Here is an 18,118-nt window from a genome sequence, read left to right as displayed (position 1 = left end):
ACTTTAAGAGGGAGTATTATGAACATTATTTTGTCCTACCCTGGTGTGGAATCTACTATCATGTTATCTAAAGCACAAATTGAACAAAGTGTAAAAACTATACTGGGCGCCTGGGTAGCTCACCTGGTAGAGAATTACTCCTCGACGCAGCGGCCGCGGGTTTGACTCAGACCTGCGGCCCTTTGCTGCATGTCATTCCCCCCTCTCTCCCCTTTCATGTCTTCAGCTGTCCTCTATAAATAAAGGCTTTAAAATTCCCCCAAAAATAATCTTAAAAAAAAAAACTATACTACTACTACCTTGGTGTGATGAAAAAAAGAAATGATATTCAGTATAAAACTGCTCCCAAAAGAACCTTACCTAATTAAAGGACTAGTTCAGATATTTTGGAGTGGGTTATATGAGGTACTACTTATCCATAGTCAGTATTACCTACAGTAGATGGCGGTCGGAACGCCCCTAGTTTGGAGAAAAAGACTGGAGTACAGAGCTGAGCAATGTACTGCTGGGGACGGAGGCAGCAGCAAAACATATTTAGCCACCTTAAATAATCTATATGCTATATTAGGAATATTTTCCCTACTTTACCTTGCTGCCAGACAGCCCTTTCTGACAAGGATGGATGCTCTTTTCAAAGTCACCAGACTCATTTGGCAAAAAACGTAATTTTACTCCGCAGAACACGGAGTTGCTGGTTTACTGCTCCGTCAGTCGGTTAGTTTGGATGTGTAATTGTGTGACTTTGGTGTTCTAAAAGGGTGAGGAAGTAACAAAACAAAGAAACTAACTAACCTATCGTGGCAGCTGTAGACCAGTAACTCCCTATTCTGTGAGGTAAAACTACTGTTTTTGTCAAAGGAGTCTGGTGGCTTTGAAGACAGCGATACAACAGCTTCAGTTCCCCATCATAAAGGGCTGTCTGACAGCAAGGTAAAGCTGTGAAAATATTCTAAATATAGCATACCCCAAACTGGTATTGCTTGTTTAGGTGGATCTTTTTTAAGGTGTCTAGAATACATCTTGCTGCTGCCCCCGTCCACAGCAGTACATTGCTTAGCTTCCGTGTCAGTACTCCTTTCTGCTTCTCAAAACCTACTGTAGGTAATACACTGACTATGGATAAGTACCTCATACAACTCCATTTCAAAAGATCCAAACTACTCCTTTAAATTACTTTTGGTGAAATCAAACAACCTTTGGTAAAGAAAATGTCAAAGAAATGTTTCTTAAACATACAGCTTTGTAATTTATGCAGAGGTGGAACAAGTACTCGTGTGTAATGTGCTTTTGTGACCGCTGCAAAACTCTCACTGGAATGTTTGCTGTCATCAGGATACAAACGTCGATGTCCAGACAAGGAGGAGGCGGAGGAGATGAAGCCGGAGGGAAAGGAGACTGACGTGTAAAACAAATCCTTATTAACGCTCACTTTTCCGTCCTGACGCAAATAGAGTGCTGGCTTGTAAATATGGATTTTTTTTGTGACCGCTGGGTTCACCACTTCAATATTCAATACAAGTGGTGGGTCCAAGATATACGTATAGTGTCTATAATTTTTTTTTAAAGCATCTCACCACTTCACCTCCCGTGAATTCTTCTATTTAATGCACACTCCCTTTCTTGTTGTTGTGGTGTTTAATAAAGATGCTCAAACCCATACCTGTTGCCTTTTTGTTTATTTTTATAGATATATCTTTATTGTTTTTCCCTCACAGAAAATATGTGAACATTTCTTTTAGATTTAAAATCTCTGGTGCCACGATCGATTCAATTCATTTCACGAGCCAAAGAAAGAAACCCCAAAGGTTCTACTCCCAATAAAATGAAATGGATTAAAAGATGTCGACTGTCACATTAGAGAAGCTCTAACCAGCAAATACTTAGTTTGACTTGGTAATTGATACAAACAATTAACTGCTTACCAAAACTGTCATCAATTCAATTCATCAATGAGTGGTTGAGCATTCTATTGCTCAACCACTCATTTCAGCACCAGACACACAAAACAAAGCACAGTTCCATCCTTAAGAGGTGAGCATCGCCATGCCAACTGCATCTCTTCTTTCCTCAATTCAGACAAAGAGGCCCGGTGCTTCAGAGGGAGAAGAAGACGTGGTGTTGGTGGCAGAGATCTGTTGCATAGTTTGTGTCGGTACCTTGGCACCTTCTTTCTTAAACGTCACGGCGTTCAGCTCCCTGCACAGACGTCACTGCGTAGATGTCGTCCCGGCGCTGCGCCGTGATCGGGATCTGCTGCCGGATGTCGGCTAAATACTGCAGGTCTGGGAACAGGTGGCACATACAGATACACAGGTTTAGTGTAGTGCTGCAACTAACCATTACTTTTATTATCGATTAATCTCTTAAATATTTTTGCGGCTAATTGATTAGTGGTTTAGGTTAGGGCAATATATCAATATTATATTAGTCTATAACCCGTCATTCCACTTCTGGGATTGCTCCGTTGCCACCGGAGATTCCGCCGGATGTCCCTCATTTCGGCCGGATGTCCGTCCCCTTCCTCTGTCTTTGTGTTGGCGTTCTAACCTCTGGTGGATTTGTGAGGACTATGGTTAACTGCTCCTCAGATCTCTGCAGGGTAAATCCAGACAGCTAGCTAGACTATCTGTCCAATCTGAGTTTTCTGTTGTACGACTAAAACTACTTTTGAACGTACACATGTTCCACCAAAACAAGTTCCTTCCTGAGACTATTTAGCAGAGGCATTGTTGTTCCCCATGAGCGGCTTTTGCACCGCTTAAGATGATTGTGATTGGTTTAAAGAAATGCCAATAAACCAGAGCACGTTTTTCTCCCGTCCTGGAATGCTGTGTGGACTAGCCAGACCCTCCTCCGCAGCGCTGTGGAGGAAGGTCTGGCTAGCTCACCACCTAATGCAAGACTAATATATTGATATGAGACAAGATATCGTCTTAGATTTTGGAATTCGTAATATGACAAAGTGTTGTCTTTTCCTGGTTTTACAGGATGCATTACAGTAAAGTGATGTACTTTTCTGAACTTTCCAGACTGTTCCAGCTGTTCTATTATTTATCTTTTTAACACTTAGTCATTATATCCACATTACTGATGATTATTTATCACAAATCTCATTGTGTAAATATTTTGTGAAAGCACCAATTGTCAGTCCTACAACATTATTATACATTAATCGATTATCAAAATAGTTGGTGATTAATTCAATAGTTGACAACTAATTGATTAATGATTGCAGCTCTAGTTTAGTGCAGTCTCAAGATATACAGAAATGATGACGACAACAGTAATCCAGTACAGCTACCCTGCATCGACTACCTCAGTAAAGCACGTTGTCAGAACAAGGTTTCAACTCTTTCAAACCCTGCTGTGTAATAAGATTTATTTTCAGATATCATGCATGACATGAACAAATGGATGACAGGGTTTCCCCCAGTGACTCACTGGGCCTAAGTTGCCCCCCAGCAGGACTAAGCCACTGGGAAATTTGTTTTAATGTATTTTTGAGACGTTTATCAAACTACAGTTACAGTGGGGCGGTGTAAGGAATTGTGTCTAAAATAAGGCCCTAAGGCCTGTCAAATCTGACTCCAATTTATTAATTCCAGCGCTCGTTCCACTTCATCATATGGTACAGTAATGCATACATTCACATTCCTGGACTTATATGGTACTCAAAGCGTAAGCTAACTTTCTGTGTCCTGAGTCTAACACTCTCACATTCCTGAACTTATAAGATAATCAAAGCTTGAGCTAACTAACTGTGTGTTCCCAAGTCTATACATCTAGAATATAGAAATATTTCTACAGCGGCTCTGTTGGAAACTTTTAATATTCTCAAATCTCCAGTAAGCTGTTAGAACTGACTTAATGTAGGGCCCTATGTAATCTGTCTTATAGCTTTTTTAAATTCAGTTTCACTGTTATCACAGAAGCTACTGGGCTCTACATTAACGCTGCCATTAGTCTGGGAGTGGCCCGCGCCGGGCCCTCGTCACACAAAAAGACACTTGCCACCCGGCTAAACAACTTTTCTGGGGGAAACCCTGTGATGATGTGGCACAGAGAGCAAATCAATGCTATTTTGCAACAACAAAGAGGCCAGAACATGGCTCAGTCCTGCAGTTGGAACTCTTTTGATCGACTGCAGAAACAAGCAAACGGTTCTTCCACTCACCGATGTCAGCATAAATGACAGCCTCCTCTGGTCCAGCCTTGGAGATAACTTCTCCCCTGCAACGACACATTGCAACAATAACAAGTCTGCAAAACTTAACGCTGGAAAAATCTTCACAGAAAACAAAAGAAAAGCTTTCAATATGACACCAATATCCATGGAAAAAGACTGCTTGTTAGTAGAACGTCATCAAGTACATTTTACTAAACTACTGTTCCTAATTTTGAGATTCTTACTATTACTACTCCACTACATCTCAAAGGGAAAAACGGTACTTTTAACTCCACTATACTTACTTGACAAATTAAGATTTTATAAATAAAACATATGATCATTTATTAAATATGATGCATTGGTATAGATTAGACTACCAAACACTAAGTAGTTAAACTTAGCTCCACCTTAACCAGTAAAATGTCAATTACGCGTGGATGTACACGTTCTGCATAAAGAACACTACTTTTTTAGCGCTTTGGATATTTTTAGTACATCTCGCTGATAACACATCTATACTTTTTTTTTTTTAAATGCAGGACTTAGACTTGTAATGGAGTATTTTTACCTTTTTAAAGTGTTGTGAATACATTCCACATTCCATTCTGTGAGAACTCTGAAGAAAGTCGTCGTCATCCGTTTTATTTGTTTCCTAAATTGCAACACTGTTTTCCTATCTGTGTGAACAGACCTTGGGACAATCCTTCTGCCCATCCTGACTCGTTCCTATCATACTACATGTCATCATGAATATATGAGAATATGTGTATCCTCTTGTGTCTCATTAAACCTTTAGAACATTGTGAACTGAACCTGTGAGCTTTGTGTCGCTTTGTTCTCCGAGATCTCGCCACTGCTCTCAGAATCTACTCACAGGGGCCAAGCCAGTGTGTCAAAATGTGATACAATCTGGTTTATAATTAAATTATTGGCAAATATACGATGTGTGTCAATGTGGTATAGACAGGTGACTTCACCAGAAAGACTGACCTGAAAGCGGTTATTGGTGGATTTCTTTTGGGGGAAAGTCTCTCTTGGAAAATATAAGACGACACTAGACAAAGGGATCTTCAGTAAGCCTTCCGGAACTTACTCTGGTTTTTTGTGTGTTAATCTCTTTTTGAGCACATTAAAAACTCTTTTTACATCTGATTCTGACTCTGTGGATTTTTTAAGACCTTTTGGGATTTTGTCATACTTTGAAGAGAAACAGGAAGAGCATTAAAAAAAGGGCAGTTGGCGTTCAGGTCCGAGCCATTAATCTGGCCTCGGCGTCGGATCTATAACTCACTACACTACAACACCAGAAGATGGTAGGATTCCAACCACAAAACAATCCTGATCGGATTGTTTCACAACATAAAGGATCAAAATACTTTTGACTGACACAAGTCATTTATCGCTTTCCTTCATTGACTTATGGCTCCCTCGCTACCCCAGCGTCACTAACTCGTGTTCCCTCTGATTCCGTTCACACAGTCACACCCAGTATGAGCTGGCCACAGCATGCAGAAGGTAATATGTTACTGCTTGGTATTGTACCATGGGTTTACAACAGTGCTGTGACCCCAGGCCACGTATGAGGAGGTTTCATCTCTGGCAGGAGACGCCGTGGCCACGTACACTTGGTTATCAATCGCCCTGCGAAGGAGACAATGAGACCATGATCAAAACATACAGCAGTAAATTCTTGCTTTATTTAGTTACGGTTGCTCCTCTAGACCAGGGGTCTGCAACCTGCCGCTCCCTAGCCCCCTCCTCCAGTGGCTCCAGTTAGTTTTAAACATTTTAGTTGTCATTTATCATTGTTGTAGGCCTGAAGGGATTCTTACATCCTTCATTTACGTAACATTTCAGTCAACTAAATGTGTGTCATAGCCTACGTGTGTATGTCTATGCGCCTTCTCCTGTAAGTTTTGCCGAACTTCAACAGCGGTCTTGAGTTTCCATAGACTAGCTATTAATTATTAAAAAGACATTTCAAGAACAAGCACACTGCATTTGCTAAAAAGTATCCGGCTGGGGATGAGAGTGATTTCAGAACTGCTACAGAAAGCAGAGCAGAGCAAATGTACTTTTAACCCTTGTGTTGTCCTTCATGTCACGGGGACTTGTTTAGTTTATGTACTGTCCTACTACCCTGGCGTTGTGCTTCGACCCTTTCGTGTGTGTGTGTGTGTGTGTGTGTGTGTGTGTGTGTGTGTGTGTGTGTGTGTGTGTGTGTGTGTGTGTAATAATCTCACATCTCACACAGCAGACACATGCCAAAGGGTTTTTATTCAAAAGATTTTCAACAGTGTTGTTCATGTCACTTTGTTGCACCTGTTCACATCTCAATAGCACACACTGTGTGTGCGTTGACTTCGCTCGTCTCTCGTGGTGTTCAGTGTCAGGCCGTAGGCGATTCCAGGTCGACACGGTCAAAAGCACGAGCGAGACAACGGGTGTCGTCGTCGTCGTTGTCGTTGTCGTTGTTGTGTTTGTCTGCTCGTTGTTGTGCAGAGCAAAGCCCAAGCCCAAACCGGCGGCGTTCGAGCCAAGAGGCTACAGTCCGCGCACACATTCCGCGCAGTTGAGCCGCGTGCATCTCCCGCAGATGTATCTCTTGCAGGCCCCGCACGCCGTGTATGTCTTGCGGTCCTTTGTCTTTGGACAGAGCTGACACCTCTTCCTCTTGCTGGCCACTCTGGGCGCGGTCGGTTCCACATCGTCGTCGTTGTCGTCGTCGTTGTCGTCGTCGTTGTCGTCGTCAACACCCTCTCTGTGCTCTCGAGCGGCCGCGGCCCTGCTCGTCAAGGCCTTGACGAGTGCGGCGGACGCTTCCGTGCGAGGGAGACGCGAGCGTCTCTCGATGAGCGGAGTCACGAGCGCCCTGCCCAGCTGCTCCAGGAACACGCGCCTCCTGTAGAGCTTGCCGCGCATCCACTGGGGCCTGAGCTCTCGCCAGAGCACAAAGGCGTTGTAGGCGGACACGTCGAGGATGTTGTGGAACACGGCGAGGGGCCAGCGCGTCGTCTTCCTGCGGCAGCTGTACGTGCCGACGAGCTTGTCCAGGTTGTCCACGCCGCCCTTGGTGCTGTTGTAGTGCAGGATGATGTCGGGCTTGGCGTCCCTGGTGGCGCGGACGCGCGCCTTCCCCGTGTGCAGCGTGCTCAGCAGCAGCACGTTCTTGTGCCTCTTGGGCACGTAGGACACCAGAGTGACGGTGGGCGTGAAGGCGAACCTGGACGAGAAGAGCGCACGGCCCTTGGTGTTGAGCAAGGCGCGCGGCAGCTCGGGCTTGTTTTTGCGCATCGTGCCCACCACGGTGAGGCGCCTCTCGATGAGCAGCCGCCGGGCCAGCTCGTAGGAGGTGAAAAAGTTGTCGCACGTCACGTTGCGCGGACCCCGCAGGCCCTTGGTCACGTCCAGCACCACGCGCGCGCCCAGATTCCTCTCGGGCCCGCCGCTCGCCGACTTGCCCGTGTACATCTGCATGTTCCACGCGTAGCTGGACGCGGCGTCGCAGGCCACCCAGGACTTGAGTCCGTACCTGGCGGGCTTGCTGGGCATGTACTGGCGGAAGGAGCATCGACCTTGTTGTCGTTGTCGTTGTCGTTGTCGTCGTCGTTGTCGTTGTCGTTGTTGCGTTGTCGTTGTCGTTGTTGGCGTTGGAGGTGTTGGACGTGTCGTCAAAGAGTGAGAATGAGAAAGACACGGAAAAAGAACTCGGAGGAAGACAAAGAAGGGGGGAAGGAGGGAAGGTGAAGAAGAAGAAGAAGAATGAGATAGAAATTGTAGATGAGAATACAAGCACACGAGAAAAGAACAAAATGTTTAGAAACGTCCGCATGCGCACACACACACAAAAGCATTGTAAACGGCGAGCTGGAAAAAGACCAAGAAAAAGACGAGACAATTGTGCCACTGCGGTCGCGATACGACGATAATGAAAGTAGCAGTTGCGGTGACAAATACCCACCTCGAAAGGGAACCAGCTGCTCGTCCACGGTCACGTCGGGGCCCGGGTTGTAGAGGCGAGGCAGCCGCCGCACCCAGGCGTCCCACACGTCTCGTATGGCCGCCAGTTTGTCCGCGGCTCGTCTGGCGGCTCTCGTCTCGCGGTCGTCGAATCGCAGCAGTCGCGAGAACGCGTGGAAGCGCTTGAGCGGCATCGTGGCGCGGAAAATGGCCCTGCCGCTCTCCTCGTGCCACAGGCTCTCCAGTGCCTCGTTTCGGGACCTGTACACGCCGGCGAGGAGCAGCAGCCCGATGTAGCCGCGCAGGTCCGTGGCGTCCATCAGTTTCCAGCCGTTGCCGCACTTCCTTAGGCCCTCGATGTTCGTGGCGGTCACCACGATCTCTTGTATGTGCCGCGTGACAAACAGCTCGAAAGCGGAGAGTATATCGCGGACGCGTGTTGCCGCGTACTCTGTGGGTCCTGGGCTCTGCGGAGCGGTGGCGCGTCTGGCCGGGTCTTGTTGTTGCCGTTCGTCTTGGTCGTGTCGTTCGTCTTGGTCTCGGTCACGTTGGTCTTGGTCTTGGTCTTGGTCTTGGTCTTGGTCTTGGTCGTTGCCGTCGTCGCCGTCGTCCAGTTGTTGTTCCTCGTCCTCTTCATATTCGGCACGACGGCGGCGACGAGGTCCAGGGCGATGGGGATGATACGTCGTGGAGGACCATTCGATCTCGCCGTCTCTCGACGCAAACCTTTCGCTCTCCTCCTCCTCCTCGTCCTCCTCGTCCTCATCGTCTTGTTCCACATCCTGCTCCTCGTCGTCGTGGCCCTCGTTGTCGTCATCTCCCCTTTGCCGTCCACCCTCCTGTGGCGCGTTTGCCCCTCGTTCTTCTCCTCGTTCCTCGTCCTGCTCGCCGTCGTCGTCGCCGCCGTCGCCCTCTCTGTCTTCATCTCCCCTTTGCCATCCACCAGCCTGTGCCACGTTTGCCCCTTGTTCTTCTCCTCGTTCGTCGTCCTGCTCGCCGTCGTCGTCGTCGTCTTCGTCGTCGTCGGCGTCGTCGTCGGCGTCTTCGCCCTCTCTGTTTTCATCTCCCCTTTGCCGTCCACCAGCCTGTGCCGCGTTTGCCCCTCGTTCTTCTCCTCGTTCTTCTCCTCGTTCTTCTCCTCGTTCTTCTCCTCGTTCTTCCCCTCGTTCTTCTCCTCGTTCGCCTCGGTCGTCGGCGTCGTCGTACTCGTCTTCTCCTGCGTCGTGGTCGTGGTCGTGGTCGTGGTCGTGGTCGTGCTCGTCAGCGTCGTGGCGGTCTCTTTCTCCGGCATCGTGTTTGTCTCGGTCCTCTTCTGACGCACACCCGCCGGATGACCATTCGGAGTCGGAGTCGGAGTCGGAGTCGGAGTCGCTGTCGCTGTCACTGTGGTCGTCTTCTTTTTCTTCTTCTTCTTCTTCTTCTTCTTCTTCTTCTTCTTCTTCTTCTTCTGCTACTACTAAATTTTCCACTTGGGGGCCATTGCGTGCCACGTGGGCGATAACCCGATGCAGCTCCAAATTTAGAGTCACACAGCGGGCCATGCCGGCGTCGCAACCGGCTGCTGAACCGAGTACAAAGAGTACAAAGGTCCAGAAGAAGAAGACGAAGAAGACAAAATCTGTACAATATACATGTATATGTATATACATTTGTGTGTGTGTGTGTGTGTGTGTGTGTGTGTGTGTGTAATAAAAGTGTTTAGTAGGACGAGAACGAGGTTTGTTTCTTTCCGCTTTGCCTCACCCTGTCTGTTTTACTACTACAAGCCAGGCCAGGGTCCCCCGAATATCATGGAATGGGTCACAGACACCCGAAGGCCAGAGCCGCGGTAGTAGACAAATACCATGGAATGGGTCACTGTGACCCGAAGGCCAGAGCTGCGGTAGTGGAGAAATACCACGGAATAATGTACGGGTCACATAGACCCGAAGGCCAGAGCAGTGGTAGTGGAGAAATACCATGGAATGGGTCACATAGACCCGAAGGCCAGAGCCGCGGTAGTGGAGAAATACCATTGAATACTGGCCAGGGTCACAGTGACACGAAGGCCAGCACTGCGGTAGAGGAGCAATACCATTGAATACTGGCCAGGGTCACAGTGACCCGAAGGCCAGAGCAGTGGTAGTGGAGAAATACCATGGAATAGTGGCCACATAGAATCCGAAGGCCAGAGCCGCGGCAGCCGTGGAGAAATATCACTGAATACTGGCCAGGGTCACAGTGACCCGAAGGCCAGAGCCGCGGCAGTGGAGAAATGCCATGGAATAGTGGCCAGGGTCACAGTGACCCGAAGGCCAGCAGCTGCGGTAGTAGGAGAAATGCCATGGAATAGTGGCCAGGGTCACAGTGACCCGAAGGCCAGAGCTGCGGTAGTGGAGAAATACCAGCGAATAACGCACGGGTCAGAGAGACCCGAAGGCCAGCGCGGCTCAGTGGAGAAATACCAGCGAATAACGCATGGGTCAGAGAGACCCGAAGGCCAGAGCCGCAGCGGCCGTGGAGAAATACCAAAAGATGGCAGGGCACAGTGACCCAAGGCCAAGCGCGTAGTGGAAATCACAAATACGTAGGGTCACAGTGACCCGAAGGCCAGCGCTGCTCAAGTGGAGAAATACCAGCGAATAACGCATGGGTCAGAGAGACCCGAAGGCCAGCGCTGCGGTAGTGGAGAGCAATACCATGGAATACTGGCCAGGGTCACAGTGACCCGAAGGCCAGCGCTGCGGTAGTGGAGAGCAATACCATGGAATACTGGCCAGGGTCACTGTGACCCAAAGGCCAGAGCTGCTCAAGTGGAGAAATACCAGCGAATAACGTATGGGTCAGAGAGACCCGAAGGCCGGAGCTGCGGTAGTGGAGAAATTCCACGGAATAACGTGTGGGTCACAGTGACCCGAAGGCCCGAGCTGCTCAAGTGGAGAAATACCAGCGAATAACGTATGGGTCAGACAGACCCGAAGGCCGGAGCTGCGGTAGTGGAGAAATCCCACGGAATAACGCGTGGGTCACAGTGACCCGAAGGCCCGAGCTGCTCAAGTGGAGAAATACCAGCGAATAACGTATGGGTCAGAGAGACCCGAAGGCCGGAGCTGCGGTAGTGGAGAAATACCACGGAATAACGCGTGGGTCACAGTGACCCGAAGGCCAGAGCTGCGGTAGTGTAGAGCAATACCATGGAATACTGGCCAGGGTCACAGTGACCCGAAGGCCAGAGCTGCGCCAGTGGAGAAATACCATGGAATACTGGCCAGGGTCACAGTGACCCGAAGGCCAGAGCTGCTCAAGTGGAGAAATACCACTGAATACTGGCCAGGGTCACAGTGACCCGATGGCCAGAGCTGCGGTAGTGGAGAGCAATACCATGGAATACTGGCCAGGGTCACAGTGACCCGAAGGCCAGAGCTGCTCAAGTGGAGAAATACCAGCGAATAACGTATGGGTCAGAGAGACACGAAGGCCGGAGCTGCGGTAGTGGAGAAATTCCACGGAATAACGCGTGGGTCACAGTGACCCGAAGGCCAGAGCTGCGGTAGTGGAGAGCAATACCATGGAATACTGGCCAGGGTCACAGAGACCCGAAGGCCAGGGAGAAATACCATGGAATAACGTATGGGTCAAAGAGACCCGAAGGCCAGAGCCTCGGCCGTGGAGAAATGCCATGGAATAACGTACGGGTCACAGTGACCCGAAGGCCAGAGCAGCGTAGGAAGAAAAACCACAAATGCCAGGGTCACAGTGACCCGAAGCCAGCTGCCATTGGAGAAATGCCATTGAGTAACGTGCGGGTCACAGAGACCCGAAGGCCAGAGTCTCGGTGGCAGGGAGAAATACCATGGAATAACGTGTGGGTCACAGTGACCCCAAGGCCAGAGCTGCTGAAGTGGAGCAATACCATTGAATACTGGCCAGGGTCACGGTGACCCGAAGGCCAGAGCCGCGGCCGTGGAGAAATACCATCAAGTAACGTATGGGTCAGAGAGACCTGAAGGCCAGAGCCGCGGCAGTGGAGAAATACCACGGAATAACGCGTGGGTCAGAGAGACCCGAAGGCCAGAGCCGCGGCCGCGGCCGTGGAGAAATACCACGGAGTAACGTATGGGTCACAGTGACCCGAAGGCCAGGGCCGCGGTAGTGGAGCAATACCATGGAATACTGGCCAGGGTCACAGAGACCCGAAGGCCAGAGCCGCGGCCGTGGAGCAATACCATTGAATACTGGCCAGGGTCACAGAGACCCGAAGGCCAGAGCCGCGGCCGTGGAGAAATACCATGGAACAACGTATGGGTCACAGTGACCCGAAGGCCAGTGCTGCGGCAGTGGAGAAATACCATCGAGTAACGTATGGGTCACAGAGACCCGAAGGCCAGAGCCGCGGCAGTGGAGAAATACCATAGAATAACGTATGGGTCATAGTGACCCGAAGGCCAGCGCTGCGGTAGCGGAGATATACCATCGAGTAACGTATGGGTCACAGAGACCCGAAGCGCAACGCCAGGCCAATACAAAAAGTCAACTAAACTGAACGGGTCATTGTGACCCGATGGACAACATAAGGGTTAACGGATCGGACAATGGCGCTTTGCCGGCATCTGCTGACAAAACGCGCTATAACATGCACTAAAACCCCAGTGACCGCCACAGGAAACAGAGATGGATGCTTTTCCACCCGTTGGATGTTTTTTTTGATGAAATGTGGTCCGTGAGCTTTTTCTTACTCTTTTTTTTTTAATCGATGAATGAGTGTTCTATGAGACAGCCAAAGAACGGTTCCAGAGGAGAGACAGTCGACACTCAGAAGCCTCTGCCAGCCTCGTGAGCACGGCTGCCTCTTTCTCCTTGGCACCAAGCGGGTGTTCATCTCGTGGCGGTCCATGACCCTGTGATTGACTTGCTGCCTGGCCACACATTATCCCCAACGGGATTGTTTTGTCAAAGATGTGCATCAGTGCACATGTTCGGTGTGCCTGGACATGGACTCTTGCTACGTGTGCTGCGTGTGCTGTAGAACGTAGTGAAATATCTAAACACATCAGTGAAATGAGAAACACAAACGTGTTCATTATCATGATCGGGTTTATTTTCTATTTCAATGGGGACAATGAAACGTGAATTGTCGTACATGCGCTGCGATGCTGTGTCAGAGTGGTCCTCGGGGCTGTCTTCATCACCGCACGGGCACCGTGTCAGGATCCCCAGGGCTCGCTCCACTGTCGCCACTTGAGCTTTCTGTCGGCGGTGACGACCGCTGTGGTCTTGACTCTTGGCCTGGCCTCGCCTCGCTTGACGCTGGTGACGATGCGTGCTCCACTTGCCGGGCGGCTGGGTATAGCACGTGTCTCTGGGGATAGTCGTGTAGGCTTTTCACTGTGGGGTCTACGTAGCAACACAATAAGGCCAGTAGGTCCCCGATATTGTGCCGGTGCGTAAACTCAACGAACAGGGGTCTGTTGAGGCGACTTTCTTGAGGTCCTATCAAATCGCATCCGCTTCGGTGGACACATTTCACGTGGACACGGGCCAAGTTTTTCTTCTCGTGATCTGTCAGAGTCCTGTTGTTTAGGCGCAGACAGTCATACCAGGCGGACATTGTGTTGGTTGCTGAGCTTTCTGTCTCGGTTGAGCATGACCTCGTTCTTGACAGTGACACGGGTGACCTAGCACGTTTGATGAGTGTAAATACGGGGCTTTCACGGATTAGATGAAGCTCGACATTGAATTGTACGGCTCGTAGTAGCTTCTGTGGTCTGGAGCGTAGGCTGCGGTGTTCGGGATCGCTCGCTGGCCACCAGCCTGGACAGTCTCGCGTCTCTCCTTGAGAACGGTGGAGGTCATGACCATGGTCACCACGTACATGGCGTAGATTACGATGTTGAACACGGCGATGGCACACTCCATATTATGCAGCCTCTGAGCGTTGCTGATCAGCGGTCGATACAGTAACTCCATGCATCCCGCTATCACGGCCATGAACAGCTCAATGTTCATCATGACGAGGCACGTGATCACGGTCCTGGTGCTCTTGGACCCGGCACCCCTGTATGGATCTGGCACGTCGTCCATTTTCAGTTTGCTCTCTGCGGCAAAGTAGCTGAGCACTATGCTCGCGACCATGGCCAGGCACCCCAGTGTGATTAAAGCTATCCCCGCGTGGATGTAGGCGTACTCGTATTCAGGCTTAGCCTGGGCCAAGGTAGAGTCCGCGGCTGGGCATCCCGTGGCCCTGGTGCCATGTTTGCTGTCGATGAAGTACAGGATGTTGTTGGGTACGGTGAGGAAGCCCACGATGAGAGAGGTGATGACGGCTATCGCTGCTCCCAGCTTACCCTTAAAGCGGACAGCGGCTCCGTTCAGTAGGGCCGGGACTTTCTTGGTATGGGCTACCAGAGTCTCGATGCTCATCGGGTTCCTATTCCGATGCATAGCTCAGAGAGGATCCTTGCCCCTCTTGTGGGTTTGTTGGTACTTACTCGCAGTGCGGTTCCTCCCGCCGCGGCTATACCAGTGAGCCGACGATCCTAGCACTTTAGTACAATGAAGCTCAATGACCCCGCGATCGAGTTCTCGGGCTCACATGGCACCCTGTGCGCAAAGTCTACCGCGGACCACCGTTGGTACAAGGTTCAGGGCATCACCAAGACTCTCGAGTCTATCAAGCTGTACAGGAAGCGAGCGCGCAGACACAACATGATAACCATGGACATGTTCACCAGGGTCGTTAGGGACCTGAACGCCAAGCCGGACAGTTCGCTCGAGTGGGTGCCAGAGTACGTGAGAAACCTGAATGTGCCCAACGAGTCCCACGGGTTGGCACTCAAGGAAGCGCTGTTGCAACTGTTGAGGTCAAAAGCGCTCACTCCGGAAGCGTGTAGGCTCCTGTGGGACAAGACCCACATGTCCTCCGTTATAGGCACTGTGGTAGACGCTCAGTGCAAGGACGTGTTCAACGAAAAGAAGAAAATACGTGACGTGGGTCCGGTGTCTCGCCTCATTCTCACGCAGCTCAAAGCTCTGTGCCTGACTCCGATATGCGCGGGCCTCAAGGTCGCCGGGGTGCCCAGGCCCGACAGGTTTAGCAGCAGCAGCAGCAGCAGCACACCCGGAGCATACACGTACCACAACGGCTGTACGCGGTGCATGTCCATAGCTGACACGTGGGGCTTCTACACTGAAGTGGACCTAGTTGCCCACGACACCGTAAGGGACAACGTGGTGCTGCTCGAGCTCAAGACCAGGAACAACGACACACTGGATCAGGTCACCTTGTGGCGATACAACACACAGCTGTGGCTGACATGGTTGATGTTCTCGCTCACGTACCCGAGCATGGCGGAGCGGTCCGCGGCTTACCTGGTGATCGTCAGACCCGGGACCAACCAGGTCACCATAAGGAGTTGCTCACGACCCACGATTTCTAATTCTCTACGCAACAAGTTCCCGTGGCTGAAAAGTTTCTGCCCGCAGGTGCTTAATTGTCTCACCCCTACGTGTGTGAACATGAGAGTCGAGACTCGTCTGGCCTCTGCAGAGCGGAGCGAGACCTCCCGGTTAGACGAGACAGAGTTGAGTTACAGGAACAAGCTTTTCAATGACGACAAGAAGAGGATCGCCGCTCGCGGCCTGGCCCGTCAGAATGAAGATGATTCCGACGACGATTAAAACGACCGTGGTCTACATAGACTCTCTTTGACGGAGGACATGGAAAGTTTCATGGATGCGCATCACATCTACCTGTCACTGTTTCGGTCGCAAGGTCGCTGCAGTTGTACAAACACACACACACACACACACATACACACACACACACACACACATATATATATATAGTTCTCCTCAGTGGTCAGACTGTGAGTCCTACACGGTCTTTGGTTGGATAAGCTGTGCCCAAGTCAGACCGATCTCAAGACCGTGTACTGTCTCGGACCCAGTGCTCCAATAGGCTCCTACTCCACCAGTTTGACCAACATGGGTTTGAGACACAATGCTATCCACGCAATGCTCGCAAACCCTCACCTAGCCCCGTTCAAATTGATCGAGCGCCCGAGTCAGCCACAGGATTGGACTCTGATAGACCATCTCATAGTAATACACAAAGTCAAGGAGAGTGACTACATCGAGGATGATGCGCAGGGGTCCATACTGAACATGGCCAGAACGCTGGCGTTGTGCTACATCGAGGAGAATGAGGGCAGTCTGTGTGTTGTACTCGTCAAAGATGGAACTAGGGCTCAGAAGCCAGCCGTGAGGGAGTTGAGACTCAGCCGCACGCCTGCGCCTCACATGGAGTTCTGTATGCGCAATCTATGCGCCATAGAATACACAATGATGAAACTGTTGGCCGATATGGGTATGAAAAACAAGTTGTTTCTAGTGACCGGGGCCAAGGGAGAGGGTGAGGGAACCTCTGTTGAAAACCTTGTGTCATTCCATGAGTACAAGTACACGGAGGATGACGGCGTGTCGCTGAACATGCTCAGTGATCCGACACCTACCAAGTGTGAGCTCTGCAACGTCTATCCCAGTTACGGAGAGATAGAACGTCCCCATGGTCTCGAGGGCGTTTTCGTGGCGAGCTTCGCGGACCCCGCAAGTTCACAAGTGTCATTGCTGCGGGACGCGTGTCTGCAGTGTAGGAGCACAGAGGCTGACACGCTGCTCGTGGAGTTGGCCAATGTCCTCACGGGCAGCGTGACCGTGTGCAGTGGAGATTCCGATGTAGTGGCCGTGCTTACGGCTTGTGGACGGGAAGGGATTACCATGAGGATGGACAACAAGAGCTACCGGGAGGGTCGAGACATGCACACGTCGAGATTCGGCGACCTGCTGTTTGCTATTCCCGAGAAACATGCACCGGAACTGCCGTTTGGGGAGCGTTCTTCAAGCGAGGATAGGTTCCGAGTTCTGTGTGACATCGCTGCCAGGGACGAACACCTGCTACCAGAGACGCTAGAACAACACAAGACCTTTGAAGCCAGTCTGGATAAACACGATGAAGCCAAGGGGAGAGTCAAGCTAAAGCTAAACGTAGCTAGGTACCTGTACTCGGCCGGGATCAGAGGATCTCTGTACGTCACCTTTCTGTCTAGGTTCTCGAGCAAAGGGGACCGACTGAGTGAATTGTGTCGCGATGTGGACACACGCTGTGTCAAGGCAAAAACAGTCAGTTACCTATTCGAAACACTGTGGCCCGCATCTGAAAAGCCCAAGTGTACCGGTGAGAAAAGGAAGATCTCCTGTCTGCAGGAGCATGCCGAAGTCCCTGAGCTTGAGCTAGACGACCGTGTAGACGTGGCGGACCTGAGTGAGGAGCATGAAAAGGTCTTGTGCGGTCTCAAGCGCTTGAGCAATGCGTACATGAAAGGCCTGGTACAGCAGGGTAGCTACGGACGTTTTTTGCGATTGAAGCAGGCAGGCAGCCATTTCTTTATGCGCATAAAAAGAGACATAATCAGAAATGATAAGGAGCGTACTGAAAAGCTGGTGTTCATGGCGCTGTGTGGAACCGACTACAACAAGGTGCCAAGAGAACTGGGGATTAAGAGATTGATGACCGTGGCGGTGGCCAAGCACACAGAGTTTTCCTCCTGGTGTCACTCGCTCAGGAGTCTATGGGACGCAATCGACACGTGTTCCCCTCGGGACTGCTACAACCTGGGTTTGCAACTCTCGGAATCGGCCAAGGTCCCGAGGTCTGTCCGGTCTAAGTATTGGACCGAGTTTAATTGTGACTTGATGGTCCGGAGCATGAAATATGTGTACGAACTGTGGAACCTGATGATACCGAGTCCTGGTCCCGAATATGGATTCTCTGAGCGTGACGGTGTAGTCTGCTTCAATTGTGAGGACTCCACACTGGACTCCACGCTGGAATCGGGGCTTGTGCCGGAGGTGTAATGTGAACTCGGTCTCGATGACCATGGCAGCATGATGTGTACGGTGTTGTAATATGTATATGTTGTGCAGTGTACAATAAACTCCTTTAACCCATCCTTT

General features: G+C 50.4%; 1 protein-coding gene and 1 long non-coding RNA gene across 2 annotated transcripts; both read right to left on the bottom strand.

Moving 5' to 3' along the window:
* Window positions 1-1,707: 1,707 nt before the first annotated feature.
* Window positions 1,708-5,836, bottom strand: LOC118496318. The gene is made up of 3 exons (XR_004898878.1): window positions 5,711-5,836; window positions 4,175-4,230; window positions 1,708-2,282 (listed from the first exon to the last, which is right to left on the bottom strand). It is a non-coding gene; the product is annotated as an uncharacterized LOC118496318 (long non-coding RNA).
* An 876-nt stretch (window positions 5,837-6,712) lies between these two features.
* On the bottom strand, window positions 6,713-13,752 carry LOC116034648 (piggyBac transposable element-derived protein 4-like). The gene is made up of 6 exons (XM_036007693.1): window positions 13,705-13,752; window positions 13,248-13,447; window positions 13,093-13,148; window positions 9,335-9,440; window positions 8,130-9,196; window positions 6,713-7,743 (listed from the first exon to the last, which is right to left on the bottom strand). The coding sequence occupies exons 1-6, from the start codon at window positions 13,750-13,752 to the stop codon at window positions 6,713-6,715; spliced, it is 2,508 nt and encodes an 835-aa protein (XP_035863586.1).
* Between the last annotated feature and the right edge of the window lie 4,366 nt (window positions 13,753-18,118).

The sequence above is a fragment of the Sander lucioperca genome, chromosome 11, assembly GCF_008315115.2.
Source record: "Sander lucioperca isolate FBNREF2018 chromosome 11, SLUC_FBN_1.2, whole genome shotgun sequence".
Classification (NCBI taxonomy): domain Eukaryota; kingdom Metazoa; phylum Chordata; class Actinopteri; order Perciformes; family Percidae; genus Sander; species Sander lucioperca.
This window is presented reverse-complemented; position numbering and strand designations above follow the sequence as displayed.